This window comes from Mirounga angustirostris, unplaced genomic scaffold (genome assembly GCF_029215605.1).
Source record: "Mirounga angustirostris isolate CCGP_5_RB_7025 unplaced genomic scaffold, mMirAng1.0.hap1 SCAF_17, whole genome shotgun sequence".
Taxonomy (NCBI): Eukaryota; Metazoa; Chordata; class Mammalia; order Carnivora; family Phocidae; genus Mirounga; species Mirounga angustirostris.
The window spans coordinates 32,415,839-32,430,864 of NW_026991725.1; the positions used below are offsets into that span (position 1 = coordinate 32,415,839).

At 51.4% G+C, this 15,026-nt stretch overlaps 1 protein-coding gene across 5 annotated transcripts; it reads right to left on the reverse strand.

The window, feature by feature from the left end:
* Positions 1-262: 262 nt before the first annotated feature.
* Positions 263-14,652, reverse strand: ICAM2 (intercellular adhesion molecule 2). 5 transcript variants are annotated; one of them, XM_064582736.1, is made up of 5 exons: positions 14,104-14,652; positions 5,117-5,221; positions 3,096-3,359; positions 1,385-1,705; positions 263-598 (listed from the first exon to the last, which is right to left on the reverse strand). In XM_064582736.1, exons 2-5 carry the CDS (start codon positions 5,187-5,189, stop codon positions 450-452), a joined length of 807 nt encoding a protein of 268 aa, XP_064438806.1. In that variant the 5' UTR covers positions 5,190-5,221; positions 14,104-14,652; the 3' UTR covers positions 263-449. The 5 variants fall into 5 exon arrangements, with proteins under 5 accessions (XP_064438806.1, XP_045744613.1, XP_045744614.1 ...); XM_045888657.3 differs by lacking the exon at positions 14,104-14,652 and adding an exon at positions 13,587-13,832; XM_045888658.3 differs by lacking the exon at positions 14,104-14,652 and adding an exon at positions 11,860-12,303.
* Between the last annotated feature and the right edge of the window lie 374 nt (positions 14,653-15,026).

Sequence of the window (15,026 nt, forward strand, 5' to 3'; positions counted from 1 at the left end):
GTCCCTCGGGAGAAATTAGTCACTCAGGGCTCCACGACGAAGGGTGTCTGGTGCCTGGGCTGGTCAGCATGGGGGCGCCCCAGGGCCTGGGCTGGTCAGCATGGGGATGCCCCAGGGCCTGGGCTGGCTGGGGCTCTGGAAGGCCCCTGTGAAGGCGAGGGGGGAGGGAGGCTTAGGAGACCTCTGGGGAGAAGTCCAGGCCTGGTGGGTGCCTTTCCTGGCCGTGGAGTTCTATCCCAGGAGAAGACATGGAGGCACAGGGTTAAGTCCAGATGTTTATATGCAGACTAGAAAAGGAAATGACCCCGATGTCCTCGGCTGCTTGTTACAGTCCTGTAGTCAGGGCTGGACCACGATCCCGAGGAGTCGTGCTGAGTTCCAGGGGCTGCGGCGCTGGTGGCCGTGCCACTCATGTAGGCTGTGCCCAGTCGGCCCGACTTCGGCCCTGCTTAAGCATCCTGTACCCCGTAAGCGCCCATCCGCCTCTGGCGCCAGTGTTGGCCCAAGACAAAGCACAGGAGGATGGATGTCACAAACAAGAACAGCAGCACCGACACGACAGAGATGATGACGACCATCTGGTTGTCTGGCCTGGGCTCTGGGGAGGGAAGAGGGGGCAGTGGTCTCAGAAGTCCTCCGGTGCTCGAGGCCAGGGCCCACGGGGGAGGGGTCCGCCTGTCACCCGCCCACGCCTCATCCATCTTGCAGCCACGTGAGCTGCAGAGATGAAGGGCGAATGGTGTAGGATCTCAGGGAAAGGTAGGCCAGGGTCCAGGCCACCGGCCCTTGGCAGCAGCGTATGTATGCTGGCCACCGTGGCCTGGACCGCGGCATGGTCCCAGCCCAGCCCCGCCCTGGGCAGAGCGGAGTGAGCTTCTACCAAACTCTCTGAAGACAGGGAACACCTTGGCCATCAAGAGTCACAGAACAGGGCGCCTGGGTGGCTCAGTTGGTTGGGCGACTGCCTTCGGCTCAGGTCATGATCCTGGAGTCCCTGGATCGAGTCCCGCATCAGGCTCCCTGCTCGGCAGGGAGTCTGCTTCTCCCTCTGGCCCTCCCCCCTCTCATGTGCTCTCTGTCTCTCTCATTCTCTCTGTCTCAAATAAATAAATAAAATCTTTAAAAAAAAAAAAGTCACAGAACAGCAGAGCTCCAGGGGACCTCTGGGCCCAGCCTCTGAACGTAGAGAGGGGCCGTGGCCAGAGAGGGGGGGTGACTTGGTCAAGGTCCCGAAGAGCAAGAGGGAAGCCCCGGGATTCAGCGTGGGGTCCCTGGGTGCCTGCCCCCTGGGCTGGCGGAGGGCGTGCTGAGGGCTCTTTCTTCCCCTAAGGAATTGAAAGCGAATGCCCTCTCCCACCCCTCCCATCTGGGGGGCGCCCCTCACCATAGACCTTGAGCATCTGGGGCTCGGAGACACGGTGAACGATGCCGCCGCCGAGAGACCGCAGATCTAGGCGGGCGTGGCACGAGAAGTTGTGGTGGCCGTCTTCCCTGTGAGCCGTGCTGTTGTGTGTGGCCGTGGCCCCTCGGGTGCCACTGTCTCCCCTCGCAAAGGTCTTGTTGCACAGGGCCTCCTGGCCACGGAGCAGGGTGAGAGTGAGGCTCTCGAGGGGTTTCACAGCCGGCACGTGGCACTCGACGGTGAAGGATCTCCCCACAGCCACCCACGCGGGCTGCAGCTTCAGCAGCACTTGCTTTGGAGGGTCTGCAGGGAAGGAGAGGGGAGGGCTGGTCAGGATGGGGGTGCAGTCCCAGCAGCACCCCCACCCTCCAGCCTGGCCCATCCCCTGGCGCCGCAGTGTTCTCAGGGCCTCGGCTGGACGTGGGGAGGAAGCGGGCTGGGGCCTGGCCTGCTCTAGAGCATAGGGAGAGGACAGAGGAAGTAGTTCAGGGTGAAGGATGGATTGGCCGGGAGTTTTATCAACATGACGTTTTCTGGACTTGACAAGAATGGAGGTGGCCAGGGGTCTACAAAGAGGAGGTCTAGAAATTGTACAGCCAACCAGAAACAAAAAAAAAATGGATCTGTCTCCTTCTCCAGAAATCAAACACAAATTTCCATATTAAACAGCTGGATAATTATATTGAGACTAAGAAGGGGGTGCTCACTGGAACTGGGCCAAGAGTTGTGGGGTCCCCACTTAAGGGGCGGGGGCTGGAGTCAGACCTGCCTTGCTTAGTTAGACATGCCATCCCTTATCTATTAAACGGGGTCCTCAGAGGTATCATGGATTCCCTTTCGAGCTAGAATACCTTGCCCCCATCACCCCAAGGTAATATGTTGGATTTAGAACATCTTTCTATTCACTTGATCCACTGATGCTGGTCATGGGGAGGACCCAAGCCATACCCTTGGTGCCGAGACGTTGAGAGAATCCTGCCCTATGGGGAGGTCTCCATGGCCCGTGCACAGGTGTGTATGGGTGATGGTCACACATTTGCCAGGGGCCCTCAGGAATATAAAAGCAGGGGCACATGGGTGGCTCAGTCGGTTAAGCACCCAACTCTCAGTTTCTGCTCAGGTCGTGATCTCAGGCCTGTGAGATCAAGCCCTGTGTCCGGCTCCGCGCTCAGCCCCGAGTCTGCTCGTGTTCTCTCTCCCTCTCCCCTCCTTCCCTCCCCAGCCCTCTCAAATAAATAAATCTTAAAAAAAAAAAAAAGGAATATAAAAGCACCAGGTCATGCCTTAACCTTCTCTCCGTGAGGTGAAGGGGCGACCGGAGAGCACGGTGGCCCTTCTGTTGGCGCCCCGCTATTTGTGGTGGGGTGGGGGGTGTCCGGTGATGGGCTGCTCCTGAGCAGGTAGGAGGCTGTGAGCACTGCCGGGGAAATGACTTGTCAGTTTGTGCAAACCTTGCTTGGACTGTCCTCTGAGCAAGCCTCGGAGGCGGCGTGGCCAGCAGGCTCATGGAGTCCAGTGAAAGGTGTGAGCAGACTCTGAGCCCATGGCTGGGGTCCTGCTCCCTGCCCCCCCAGGAGCCCAGGGAGGTGGGGGCCAAAGCGAATGCCCAGGAGCAGTACCAGAGTTGCTCTGCAAACAGTCAGGAGACATGGGCTCGGCCCTGGGGAAGAGGGCCCCGCAGGGTGGCACTCACAGAACACGCTGATGTTGAGACTCTTTAACTTCTGATTCCCGAAGCAGGTGAAGTAGCAGTGGATGACTGTGTCCTGGGAGATGTTGGAGACCAAGTACTGCTTCCACTGAGCTCCCGACTCCAGCAGGGTCTTGGTTAGGGCGGTCTCCAGGCCACCGGTCTGCGGCTGGGCGCAGCTGGTACTACAGTTGATCAACTTTGACCCTCCAGGCTCCACCACAAGCTGCTCCGGATACATGTGCACCTCGAACCCCTCACCAGACCCTGGAAGACCAGAAAGACTGGGCAGCAAACATGTCTGCTGCCCTTGCCCAGTGGGCCCGCCCACCGCCGGCAGTCTGATCGCGGGGCAGGTACCCAAGAAGATAGGCCAGAGATGGCCCGTCTGCTACTGTCCCCTTGGTCAGGCCTTATGTATCGCCCTGTGTCCAGACCGCGGAGGCGACCCCACAGCTCTTCCTCCAGCCCACCACCTTCAGATGAGTCTCCTCCGTGCACGTCTTCCATCTCCATGTAGAGGGATCCTATGTGACCTTCAAAGCCCAGCTCAAATGTCCCCTCCTCCATGAAGGCCTCTCAGAGACGGAGGTGGACTGGGTGCTCTGGGTCCCTGTGGCCCTAGGTTCAACCTTTTCCTCCCTCCTTTCCTTTCTTCTGCAAATACTTTGTAAATACCTATTGTGTGCTGGGCCCTGTTCTAGGCTCTGACAACACAGCAGTGACCAAAGCAGACCAAACCCTGCCCTTGCAGAGCTCCCTTTGTCATGAAGGGGAGAGACAATAATCAACAAGTGAAATATCCAGCCCTGTCCGACGGTGATCAGTGCCTGGGACAGGAAACAGGAATGAGGTGGAGTTGCCATTTTAATACGGTGGTCAGCACGGGCCTCACCAAGGCATTGACATTTGAGCACAGACACGAAAAGAGGTGGGTGTGAGCCCTGGAGATATCTGGCGAGCGGGGAGTGTTCCCAGCCTTCAGACCCTGGGTCAAGGGCATGCATGGTGTGCTTGAGGAATGGCAAGATCAGGACAGCTAGAGCTCAGTGAGGAGGAAGGCAGGGGGAGAGGAGTTCAGGAAGATAATGGGACCACCTTGCAAATGATTGATATCCATGCCAACTCTCCCTTAGATGTTTTAGAGCTTCTAGAAGGCAGGGCTGAGATTTTATAGGTTTCCCTCAGTGCTTAGCACAATGCCCTGTGTGTGACAGACATCCAGAAGTATTTGATGCCTCAAGATTGAGTCCTCAGAGCTCAGCTCCCACTCAGAAGGTCCTTGATCTCAACCAGCGGGGCCTATCCTGTGCTTCCCCCACACCAGCAAGTCCCCACTCAGCGCTCAGTGAGTGGCATATAATGAAGTGGCAAGAAAGGAGCTTTGCAGGTAGACAGAGCTGGATTTGAATCCTGAGTTTGCCATGTACCAGCTGTGTGACCCCGGGCAAGGTGATTTCTCTCTCTGAACCTGTTTCTTCACCTGTCAAACGGACTAGTAATCCCTTTCCTGCAGGGTTGTGGTGAGCTAGCCCTTGAAAAGCACCTGCCAGGTTGTCCAAAACAGAGTGCTGAGCACATGGTAGCATTTCCCTTCACAGTCCCCGGACTCCCTGGGGTCGTGAAAAGGCCATGTCCTCTGCTGCCCCCTGCTGTCCCTGGACCGCATCTGAAGAACAGCTGGGGTATTCCCTCACCTTCCCTCGAACCCCAGCATCCCCTCCTGCCTCAGGCCCCCACGCAGCCCACCATTCAGCTTCCACAACCTGCCACTTCCACAGGCCATGCAGCCGTGGAGCCTGTTCAACCTGCTTTCCAAAAGACCAGCTTCCCCACCCCCCCATCCAGGATCATGGGGGAGCCAGGCTGGTAGAGCATCCAGCGCCCAGGGTGGGCTGCCCCTGTGTTCAAAGCCTCAGTGACTTCAGGACCAGCCCCGCCTCCCACGCCTGAAGCCAGGGGGACAGGCAGCCCCCCCTCTGGCCTGGCACATGCCAAGTCAAGATCCCCAGGTACCAGCTCACCTGGGCAGCAGAACAGGGCAAGAAGGGCGGCAGGCAGGCCCCAGCAGCCAAAAGGGGACATCTCGAGTGGCATCCACAGGCTCACTGGGAACAGCTGAGGGCCTCCTGGAGGGAGATGGTGGACCCAGGTCAGGGAGTGGTGGCCTAGAGCTGTAGCCCGGAACCCCAGTCTTCTATGAGCTGATGACCACATTTCCTCTCATTATCTGAGAGGTCTTCTGGAAGCCACGTGGAAGGCCAGCTCTCAGAGCTCCAGGCCTGCAGGAACGCAGGCAGAGGAAGCTGGGAGGTAGCCGATAAGCCGGGGTATGACCTGGCCTCCTGCCATGTCACTGTTCTGGGGGTCAGTGCAAGCGGCGGGTACACATGTGAGTGATGTGCCTCCACATGGGGTTCAGGGCACTGTGTGTGCGCAAAGGACCATGATGCCTACAAGCCCCAGACCTGAGAACCCCCAATCCCACAGGACACATTATCGAGTTCCCTCCTGGGAAGAGAATATCCGAAGTCAGGTCTGTCCAGGACAGGCTGTCTCTTTCGCAAAGCAGGCCGGGAGCTGGCCTTCTCTAAGCAGACCCGGGCAGGCAGTGGAAGTGCTCAGATGGACACCCCCCACCTTGGCACGGCTTTTGAAAGCTCAACACGCACCCGGCTTGCAACCTCACCCTGCCCGGACTCAGCTGATAGGGACAACTTGAGGGAAGAGCTCCCACAAGAGTGCCCAGCAGCCCAGGCACAGAGTAATGGGGCTCAGTCTGGCTGTAGCCCAAACCCCCAGCCTCCATTTCTAGGGCCTGGCTTATGGTGTCTCCTCCCAACCATTCTGGGCAGGGAGCCCTGGTCTGGGGAGGGGGGCTCAGGGCCTGAGGCGTTGCAGTGAGTTTCTAGAAAGGCTTTGTCACCTACTGAGGGAATCCTCAGAAGCAGGAGTCCCTGGGGGCAGCAGGGCCTGGGAGAGGCAGGAGAGGAGTGGGTCTCCTTGCTTTAACAAGGGGTGCCCCGGCATTTTCAGGGCTCAGGCCTAACTCGGTTCTGGGTTATGAGGGTGGAATGAAGTTGTCCCCTTCTCTTTGGCTACTGAAGCCAAAAGCTGTCACCACCGTGTGCGGTGGGCAAGGGCTGCTGGTCAGCCTGGAGCCAGGGACGTCCCTGGATGGCACTGCTTTGGAGTGATGTAGACAGAAGATGGAGGAAAGCACGAGCTGTAACCCCAGCCCAGGATCTGGTCCATGTGGCGCTGCAGGGAACACTCGTCCAGCCCACGGAGAGGCTGAGGGTGCGGCCCTGGGGCTCCGACAGCGGGCACTGCTGTGCTGGAGACCCTGTGGTCTCTACTGGGTCAGAATAATAATGATGCTGAGAGCGATAACAGCAAAAATCATAACAAAAATGATGCAATAGTGAACTGACTACAGCTCAGCACTGTCAGAAGCGCTCTACCCCTGTGAGGTAGGTACTTTCACTGTCCCCATCTTACCAATGTGGAAACCGAGGCACAGAGTGATTGACTTGCCAAGGTCACATCCCTAGGAGAGAGTGAAGTCTTTATGAGTGAGAGGAAGCCCACAGAGCAGGGGCAAGAGAAGGATTCTTAGAAGCTACATGCCCAGGAGACCCTTGCGAGAGAAATGCAAGACAGCAGAAGGCCAAAGGAAATTGCTGGGGCCTTCCTTGCCATAAGGGGCTAGGCGGGGGTAGTGGTTGTGGTGTGTGTGCGTGTGTGTGTGCGCCTCATGCCCAGGGAGCTCTCCAAACATCTTCTGGATGGGTCTGTGCCTGTGAATCCCAGCTGCACACACAGCTGGGCCAGCCTGACTCCATCCCCACCAGTGTTCAAGTGAAGCTTCTGGGGGCCAAGGTCCTGCTGTAAGCCCTCAGCCCCTGTTCCCACCCACCACTTCCTCTCTGATCTCCAGGCATGGGAATGTGGCTGTGGATCTGATAGCTTACACATCAACTTCCCCTCCCTCCCCACTGGCCTGTCCAGCAGGGCAGAAGCTGATTCTAGAACTGCTTACTGTTCTGCCACGGGTATGGTAGGTACTACCCGGCGAACTGTTGATGCTGAGTAACTGTTCAGTAAGAGGATGGATGGAGGGATGGAGGAATGGTTGAGTAAATGAAGAGAAGAAGTAGTTTGTTTTGGTGTACCACCCAGATAAGATTGCATGGGGTCTTTCTTTTTGGGCCTGTCCAGTGTACCTTTCTCCTGCTGATGTCTCTGCTGATCCCCAGGCCACGGAGCTTGGCTGAACACCTAACAAAGCCAATCAGGGCCCCTCACCCCCCAAAGATGGGCCCTCAGAGTGAAGCCTGGACAGCGGTTTTCCTGGGACTCTCTGAACCAGAACTAGTAGGAACAAGCCCTTCTCTTCCTGATCCTAACAGCGGGCACCCATGAACCAGCAGCTATCCGCACTTACGCCCCCGGCAAGTGCAGAAGCTGATAGAGAGGAACTGGACTCAGTGGTGGAGGGAAGGGGACCCGGAATTGTCCCAGGTTGCGTGCTGGCTACGGGGTGGCGTCTGGGTGGAGGGGCTGGTGATGACTCTGTGCTTTCCAGGCTGGAAGGTTCTGGCCCTTCAAACCTGCCCATGGGAGTCAGGGTCCTTGTGAACCGGGAGTTACTTGCAGCCCCGTTCTGCCCCACAGAACTTTTGGGGCAGAATGGGAAGGCGGTGTGGGGGGCGGGGGTGCTGACTTGGCATGAGGCTGCAAGGCCTTCCGGGAGAGAGAATGATGTGGATTCGGGGGCCTGATGATCAGACCCTAGAAGGCCGGATGGATGCTTCCAAACAAAGAGGGAAGACCAACGCTTCCTGTCACCAAGAAGCTGCCCAGGGATGAGAGGAACCCGACCATCATGTAGATGAGAGAAGAAATTCAGGTGCTCCTTCTTAGAGCGCTGTTCTACCACCAAATACTCCCTGCCTTGTTCTTTAGGTCTCTGAGTTCTCCAGTGAAGGGGACAATAAAGCTGGAAGAGTTAAGATGCTCTGCTCTGGAAGATACAAGAGGATTTGAGGGGAATGGAGATTGGTGTGTCGGTTTGGGGAGTGAACTCATGTCTTCACAGGGCTGGGGAAGGGTTTTGTCATGACTGGGTCTTAATCCAGTGACTTCTCTCATGTTCCCAACAAAACCGTCTTTCAAGAACCAAAGTGAGAGAAAGACAGATAAACAGAGACTGAGAGAGTTTACCCCCAAGAGACCTCCACTAAAGGAATTTTTAAAGATGTGCGTCCAGAAGAAAAAATGATTGCAGGAGAGTTTTCTATGCAAGAAGGAAGCATGAGAAAACAAAACAGCAAACAAATATGGAAGATAAGTATGTAATATTTATAATATTTAATTTGAGAAGTCTTAAAAAGTTCAAAACTAAAACACACACCTGTGTGTTTGTCAGATGTAGGTCAGAGGTGTTGGATGGAGAAGACAGATAATGTATGGATGGGAACCCTCCTGAGAGGAAGCAGAAAGGGAGGGACTTTCCAAGTTGGAGAGAGAGGGTTTGGGAGGCAGTAACCTCTTGTGTCCTCCCCTGCTTAGATTTCTGGTGATACACCCTGTCACAAGGGAACATCCCTTTGCCTTTTCTCAGCAAAACTTGATTTCCGATTATTAAGAGAAGGGGGTGGGGGGAAGGAATGGGAAACTAACATTTTGTTGATGTGTATTCTCTGTTAGGGACTGAAGGGAGGTTTTAATACATTGTTTTATTTAATTTTCATACAAAAATAAGGAACCACAAAAATAAGGAACCATTCTGCATTCTAATTATGCATTTGAGGAAGCGGGGCTTAGGTGAATTAATCATGTACCCAGGTCATGGAGCTATTAAGTGATAGAGTGAAATGAGAACTTAGGCAAGATCAGTGGTTGCCAGGGGTTGGGGCAGAGGGAAGGGTGAATAGGCAGAGAACAGAGGATTTTTAGGGCATAGAATGTACAACACCGAGAGTGAACACTAATGTAACTGTGGACTTTGGGTGCTAAGGATGTGCCTGGGTAGCATCACTGAACATAACAGGTGGACCACTCTGGTGGGGGGTGTTGACAACAGGGGAGGCTGTGCATGCGTGGGGGCCATTTTATGTTTTGTTATGAAGATGAAACTACTCTAAAAAAATAAAGTCTATTTCTATAAGTAGCTCAAACACACAACCTCAAAAGAGAAACTTCTGGATTAGGGTTCTTGTCAACTTGTTGAAAATGCAGGTTTTTAAACTCAACTCTTACTCAGTAGAGTATAGTGGGAGTTGTGGACTCAGTCATTCCTAAATTCTCATCTCAGATTGGATTTTTAAAACATGAAAACACAAAACCCAGGGTGCCTGGGTGGCTCAGTCTGTTGAGCATCTGTCTGCCTTCGGCTCAGGTCATGATCCCAGAGTCCTGGGATCGAGTCCTGCATTGGGCTCCCTGCTCAGCAGGGAGTCTGCTTCTCCCTCTCCCTCTCCCCCTCCCCCTGCTTGTGCTCTCTCTCTCTCTCAAACAAATAAATAAAATCTTAAACCCACAAAACCCAGTTCTCTGGTATTTATGAGACAAACCTAAAGCATAAGAGTATGGAATGGTTGAAAGTCAAAAGATGGGAAAGAATATACCTGGCAAACACTAACCAAAAGAAAGCTGGGAAAGTTCTGTTCATATCAGAGAAAGAGAACTTCTAAGACAAAAATATTATGAGGGATAGCATGAATGCCTGGACTAAAGGGACAGATCACCAGAAAGTTATAATTCTTCTAAATTTGTAAGCATCTGCCTTGAAAGAACCACAAAGAGATAAAACCATCATTATAGCAAGGAATTATAATACATGTCTCTCAATTAGGAATAATGAAGCCACCAAACAAGAGTGTAAATGAATGGATGAGATGAAACACATAATTTAAAAGCTCGATCTGCACCTCTAAATTAGAGAACACAAACTCTTCAAAAAGATAGGCTTTAGGGAGCCTGGGTGGCACAGTAGGTTAAGCATCTGCCTTGGGCTCAGGTCATGATCCCAGGGTCCTAGGATCGAGTCCTTCATCGAGCTCCTCACTTGGTGGGGAGGCTGCTTCTCCCTCTCCTCCCCACCGGTGCTCTCTCTCGCTATCTCTGTCTCTCTTAAATAAATAAATAAATAAATAAATAAATAAATAAATAAATAAATAAAATCTTAAAAAAAAAAAAAAAGATAGGCTTTACAGCCCCATATACTCGGTAATGTGAAAACGTCCTCTGACACATGGGTCAGAGAAGAAATTGTAATGACATGTTTTAAAAATCTTCGCATTGAGTGATACTTATATTAAAATGTCTGGAATACATCAAAAGTGGCACTTCAAAGGAAATGGATAGGCTTGAATGCTTGTATTAGAAAAAAAGTCAGAAGTAAGTACTCAATCTTAGTATGTAGTTAAGAAGTTAGAAAAAGAACAGCAAAGAAAACCCGAAAGTGACTCAAAAGGGAGTAAAGATCAGAGCAGAAATCAAAGTAAAGAGAACAACAAAGTAAACGCAAAATGGAATAATAAAGAGCAAAACCCAACAAAATAGAAAACAAAGATGTGGTAGACAGGATTAATAAAACCAAAAGTTCTTTGGAGAAACTAATAGTATACGCAAATCTCTGGTGAAATCTACTTATAAACAAAAGAAGGTACAAGTCACCAGTATTAGGAATGAAAATGGGAACATAGCTACAGGATTACAATGAAGACAGTACAAATTTATAGAAACAGAAGGTCGCCATGGTTGCCAGTGATTGGGGGAGGGGAAGTGAACTGCTTCATCGGCATAGTTTCAGTTTTGCAAGATGAAAACGCTCTGGGGATTAGCTGCCAAACAACGTGAATACACTTAACACAACCAATTCTACACTGAAAATGGTTAAGATGGTAAATTTTATGGTATGTGTTTTTTACCACAATTAAAAATTTTAAAAGGCTATAAATGACTTATGCAAAAAAAAAAAAAAAAGAAAAAAAAGAAACAAAGCAGGCCAAATCTTAGAAAAATATAACTTACCAAACTTCACTTGAGAAGAAATAAAAAGCCCGAAATCGTTCTATAACTATTAAAGAAACTGAATCCATAATTTAAAATCTTCCTACAAAGATAATACCTGGTCCAGATAGTGTTATGCAAGTTTAAGTAGAGATGGTTCTAATTTTATGAAAACTCTCCCTGAGAATGGAAAAAGCAGGAACACTAACTCTTTCTATGAGGCCAGGGTAACCTTAGCCTTAACATCAAAATGAGACCAGTACAGGATTAGAAAGAAAGATTAGAGGCCAAACTCACTCATGAATATAGATGCAACAATTATACGAAAAATGCTAGCCAACCAAATCTAGCAGTGTGTAAATATATATATATCACATCCAAATTGACCTTATCTTGGGTATGCAAAAGTTGTTTAACAATAGAAGAGAACCGGGCACCTGGGTGGCTCAGTTGGTTAAGCGACTGCCTTCGGCTCAGGTCATGATCCTGGAGTCCCGGAATCGAGTCCAGCATCGGGCTCCCTGCTCCCTCTGACCCTCCCCCCTCTCATGTGCTCTCTGTCTCTCTCATTCTCTCTGTCTCAGATAAATAAATAAAATCTTAAAAAAAAAAAACAATAGAAGAGAACCTACAGATATCATTTATTATGTTGGTAACAGAAAACTTTGGTGCTCTGTCACATCACTTCTGCCCTTCTCTGATATCAGCAGAACTTAATGCAGATAATTTCATGCAAGCTTAGACTTACCTTACCCTGCAGTGTCCCACCTCAACTTTATACCATGTTTCTTTTTGCTTCTTGCCTCAGGGTCTTCTTCAATGCTTTGGGAGCCACTTATCAGCCTAAGTGTTTCCCAAAAGTGGGAGAGAAGTTCCCTAAGATGCAGCCCTCAACCAGTAAAGGACAGGAGCTGTGGGATGTGAGCTCCAGCCTCTTCCTTCTCCTTGGGCAACTGTGGGAGGCACCTAGCAGGATTCTCCAAGGTTGCAGAGAGTCAAGCCTTCTTTGCCTGCATCCATGACCTCAGTCAAGGCACCTTTAATTGGCTTTTCTTCCTTCCCCTCTCAGATCCCCTTGCTCTTTCACTCCCAGCTTTCTGGAATCACCTCTTAAATAACCTACCTGAACCCAAGTCCTTGTTTCAGGCTCTGCCTTTAGAGGAGCTCAAACTAAAAACTTACATTAACAGATTTAAGAAGAAAAACATAGGATCATCCAGAAAAAAAAAAAAAAGAGAGAGAGAGAACATTCAATATCGTTTCATGAAAAAGATCTTAGCAGATTGGAAGGAAACCTTTTTTTTAAGATTTTATTTTTAAGTCATCTCTACACCCAACATGGGGCTCGAACTCAGAACCCCGAGATCAAGAGTCTCATGCTCCACTGACTGAGCCCGCCAGGCGCCCCTAGAAGGAAACTTCTTTATTTTTTAATTTTTCTTATTTTTAAAGATTTTTTTATTATTATTAATTCATTTGAGTCACAGAGATAGAGAGAGAGAGAGCATGAGCAGGGGGAGAGGCAGAGGGAGAAGGAGAAGCAGGCTCTCCGCTGAGCCAGGAGCCCGACGCGGGCTCGATCCCAGGACCCCGGGATCATGACCTGAGCCGAAGGCAGACGCTTAACCATCTGAACCACCCAGGCGCCCCAAGGAAACTTCTTTAAACTGGTAAAGAGAATTTACAAAAAGCTTATGCATATATTATATTTAATGAGTAAATCTTAGGAGCATTTCCTATAAAAGCAGGAACCAGATGAGGATGCCCACTATCTTTGCTATTTTTACCATTGCTCCAGAGGTCCTAGATAAACTCTCAGTATTTCCATATGATACGATTGCCTGGGTAGAAAATCCAAAAGAATGACCAGACAAGTGATTCAAAACAACAAGGGACTTTAGCAAGGCAACTAGCTATCAGATCAAGATCCAAAAAATAAGTTGCTTTTATGTCTATCAGTAACATACAATAACAAAATTTTAAAAGCACACCATTTACAGTAGCAGTAAAAGAGGAATAAACTAGCAAAACCTGTGTGACCTATAGTAAGAAAGTTAGAAGAGAGATTCATCAGGAACCCCAGATGCAATCCCTAGAGGAAGGGGACCATCCCTTTCTCTCTGCATCCGCTCAGAGCACAGCGCAGATGGCTCAGGCCTTACCCACGTGGGCCCACGGGCCAGAAGGCAGCCCCTCGCTTCTAAATCCGTCATCTGATGACAGAACAGGAGAGGAAGCGGGACAAAAACAGGAAGCAACCATAAAAGCAAGGTCAATAAACTCGTGAACTCAGAGATGACAGGGGGGAGCTTCACCCGGCGGGGAACATCGGCCCAGAAGGAACTCTGGGGGTCTCTGCCCGCTTTGGCCAGGGAAACAGGCCAAGAGAGGGGAAGGGACTAGAAGTCGGGCCTTGACAGTCCGTGGGAAACCCCTTCCAGGCTGCCAAGAGAGAAGGGAGAGGCGTGACCTTACCCGTCGTCGTTGCTGATGGGAGGACTGGGCTGGGTGGGCGGGGTGGGGGGTGGGGACGCAGGCAGCCCGGGGTCCAGCGGCCGGATCGGCGGAGGGGACAAGGTACTCCCACTTCTGCGGTTGTGTGGCTCTGCGTGTGTGAATTCAGACTCCTCCCTCCCTCCTCACGCCCGACTCACGTGCTTTCCTGTGGCAGGCTCCCCCCTCAGGCGAACCTCACTTTCAGACCAGTCCTGTTTGTATTTTTTTTTAAACGGTGGCAAAATACACGCAACAGAAAAGGTACCGTGTTAACCACTTTTAGGGCACCTTGCTACGACCTTCGGGTACCTTCGCACTGTCCTGCCACCATCACCACCGCCCACCTCCAAAGCACTGTCATCTCCCCAAACTGAAACTCTGTCCCATTAGACACTAACTCCCGGTTCCTGCCCCCTCCCAGCCCCTGGCAACCACTGTTCTCTCTGTACAGATCCCATGACTCCAGGAACCACATAGCAATAGGAGCCTACGGTACCTGTGCTTTTGTGACTGGCTTGCTTCACTTCGCGGGATGTCCTCAAGGATCGTCCATGTCAGAGTCGGGTGTCAGAATCCGCTTCCTTTTTAAGGCTGAGTGACACTCGCCTGCCTGTGCACACCACCGTTCCTTACCCATACGTTGGTTGATGGACACCTGCGTTCCTTCCACCTTTTGGCTACCGTGCATCAGGCTGCTATGAGCGTGGGCACAGATACGTCCTCGAGGCCCTGCTTTCAGCTCTGTGAGGTGTAGGCCCCATAAGTGGAATTACCAAGTCATAGGATAATTCTAGGTGCAAGATTCTGAGGAACTGCCCTACGCTCTCCCCCTACTCTCTCTTTGGATATGCAGCGTCTACACCGCTGGGGGCCTTTGATGCACGGACAGTTCCAGGAGGAGCCCCCTGTTGTCCCCCTGCAGGAGGCTAGTCACTGTCACAGAGCTGGGTCTGCCCCTAATTGACATGCCCTGCCACGAGAAACTTCTCTTTGTGACTAAGAACCATTGCTTTCTCAGATCTTGCCACATTTGCCACTTCGCCCAGCAATTAAAAAAAAAAAACCCGGGCGCCTGGGTGGCTCAGTTGTTGAGCGTCTGCCTTCGGCTCAGGTCGTGATCCCAGGGTCCTGGGATTGAGTCCCGCATCGGGCTCCCTGCTCGGCAGGAAGCCTGCTTCTCCCTCTCCCACTCCCCCTGCTTGTGTTCCTGCTCTCGCTATCTCTCTCTCTGTCAAATAAATAAATAAAATCTTAAAAAAAAAAAAAAAAAACCCTACCCTAGCAGAGTGGTTTTGTACCAATAGGCAGAAAGTATCAAAGCCAGGTGCAGAGGTGGGTGCTGGGCAGCCAGCTCGGCTCCCACAGAGGCAGGGGATCTTGCTTCCACAAGCCAGCCCCACATACCATTTAAATTCCTGG

Excerpts from the sequence above, each read along its gene's own strand:
- ICAM2 (XM_045888656.3), bottom strand. The coding sequence starts at position 5,309 with ATGTGGTCATCAGCTCATAGAAGACTGGGGTTCCGGGCTACAGCTCTA. Across the intron at positions 3,360-5,116 it reads TGCCCTGTTCTGCTGCCCAG|GGTCTGGTGAGGGGTTCGAG; the intron begins GTGAGCTGGTAC and ends CTGGTCTTCCAG. Across the intron at positions 599-1,384 it reads CCAGATGCTCAAGGTCTATG|AGCCCAGGCCAGACAACCAG; the intron begins GTGAGGGGCGCC and ends TTCCCTCCCCAG.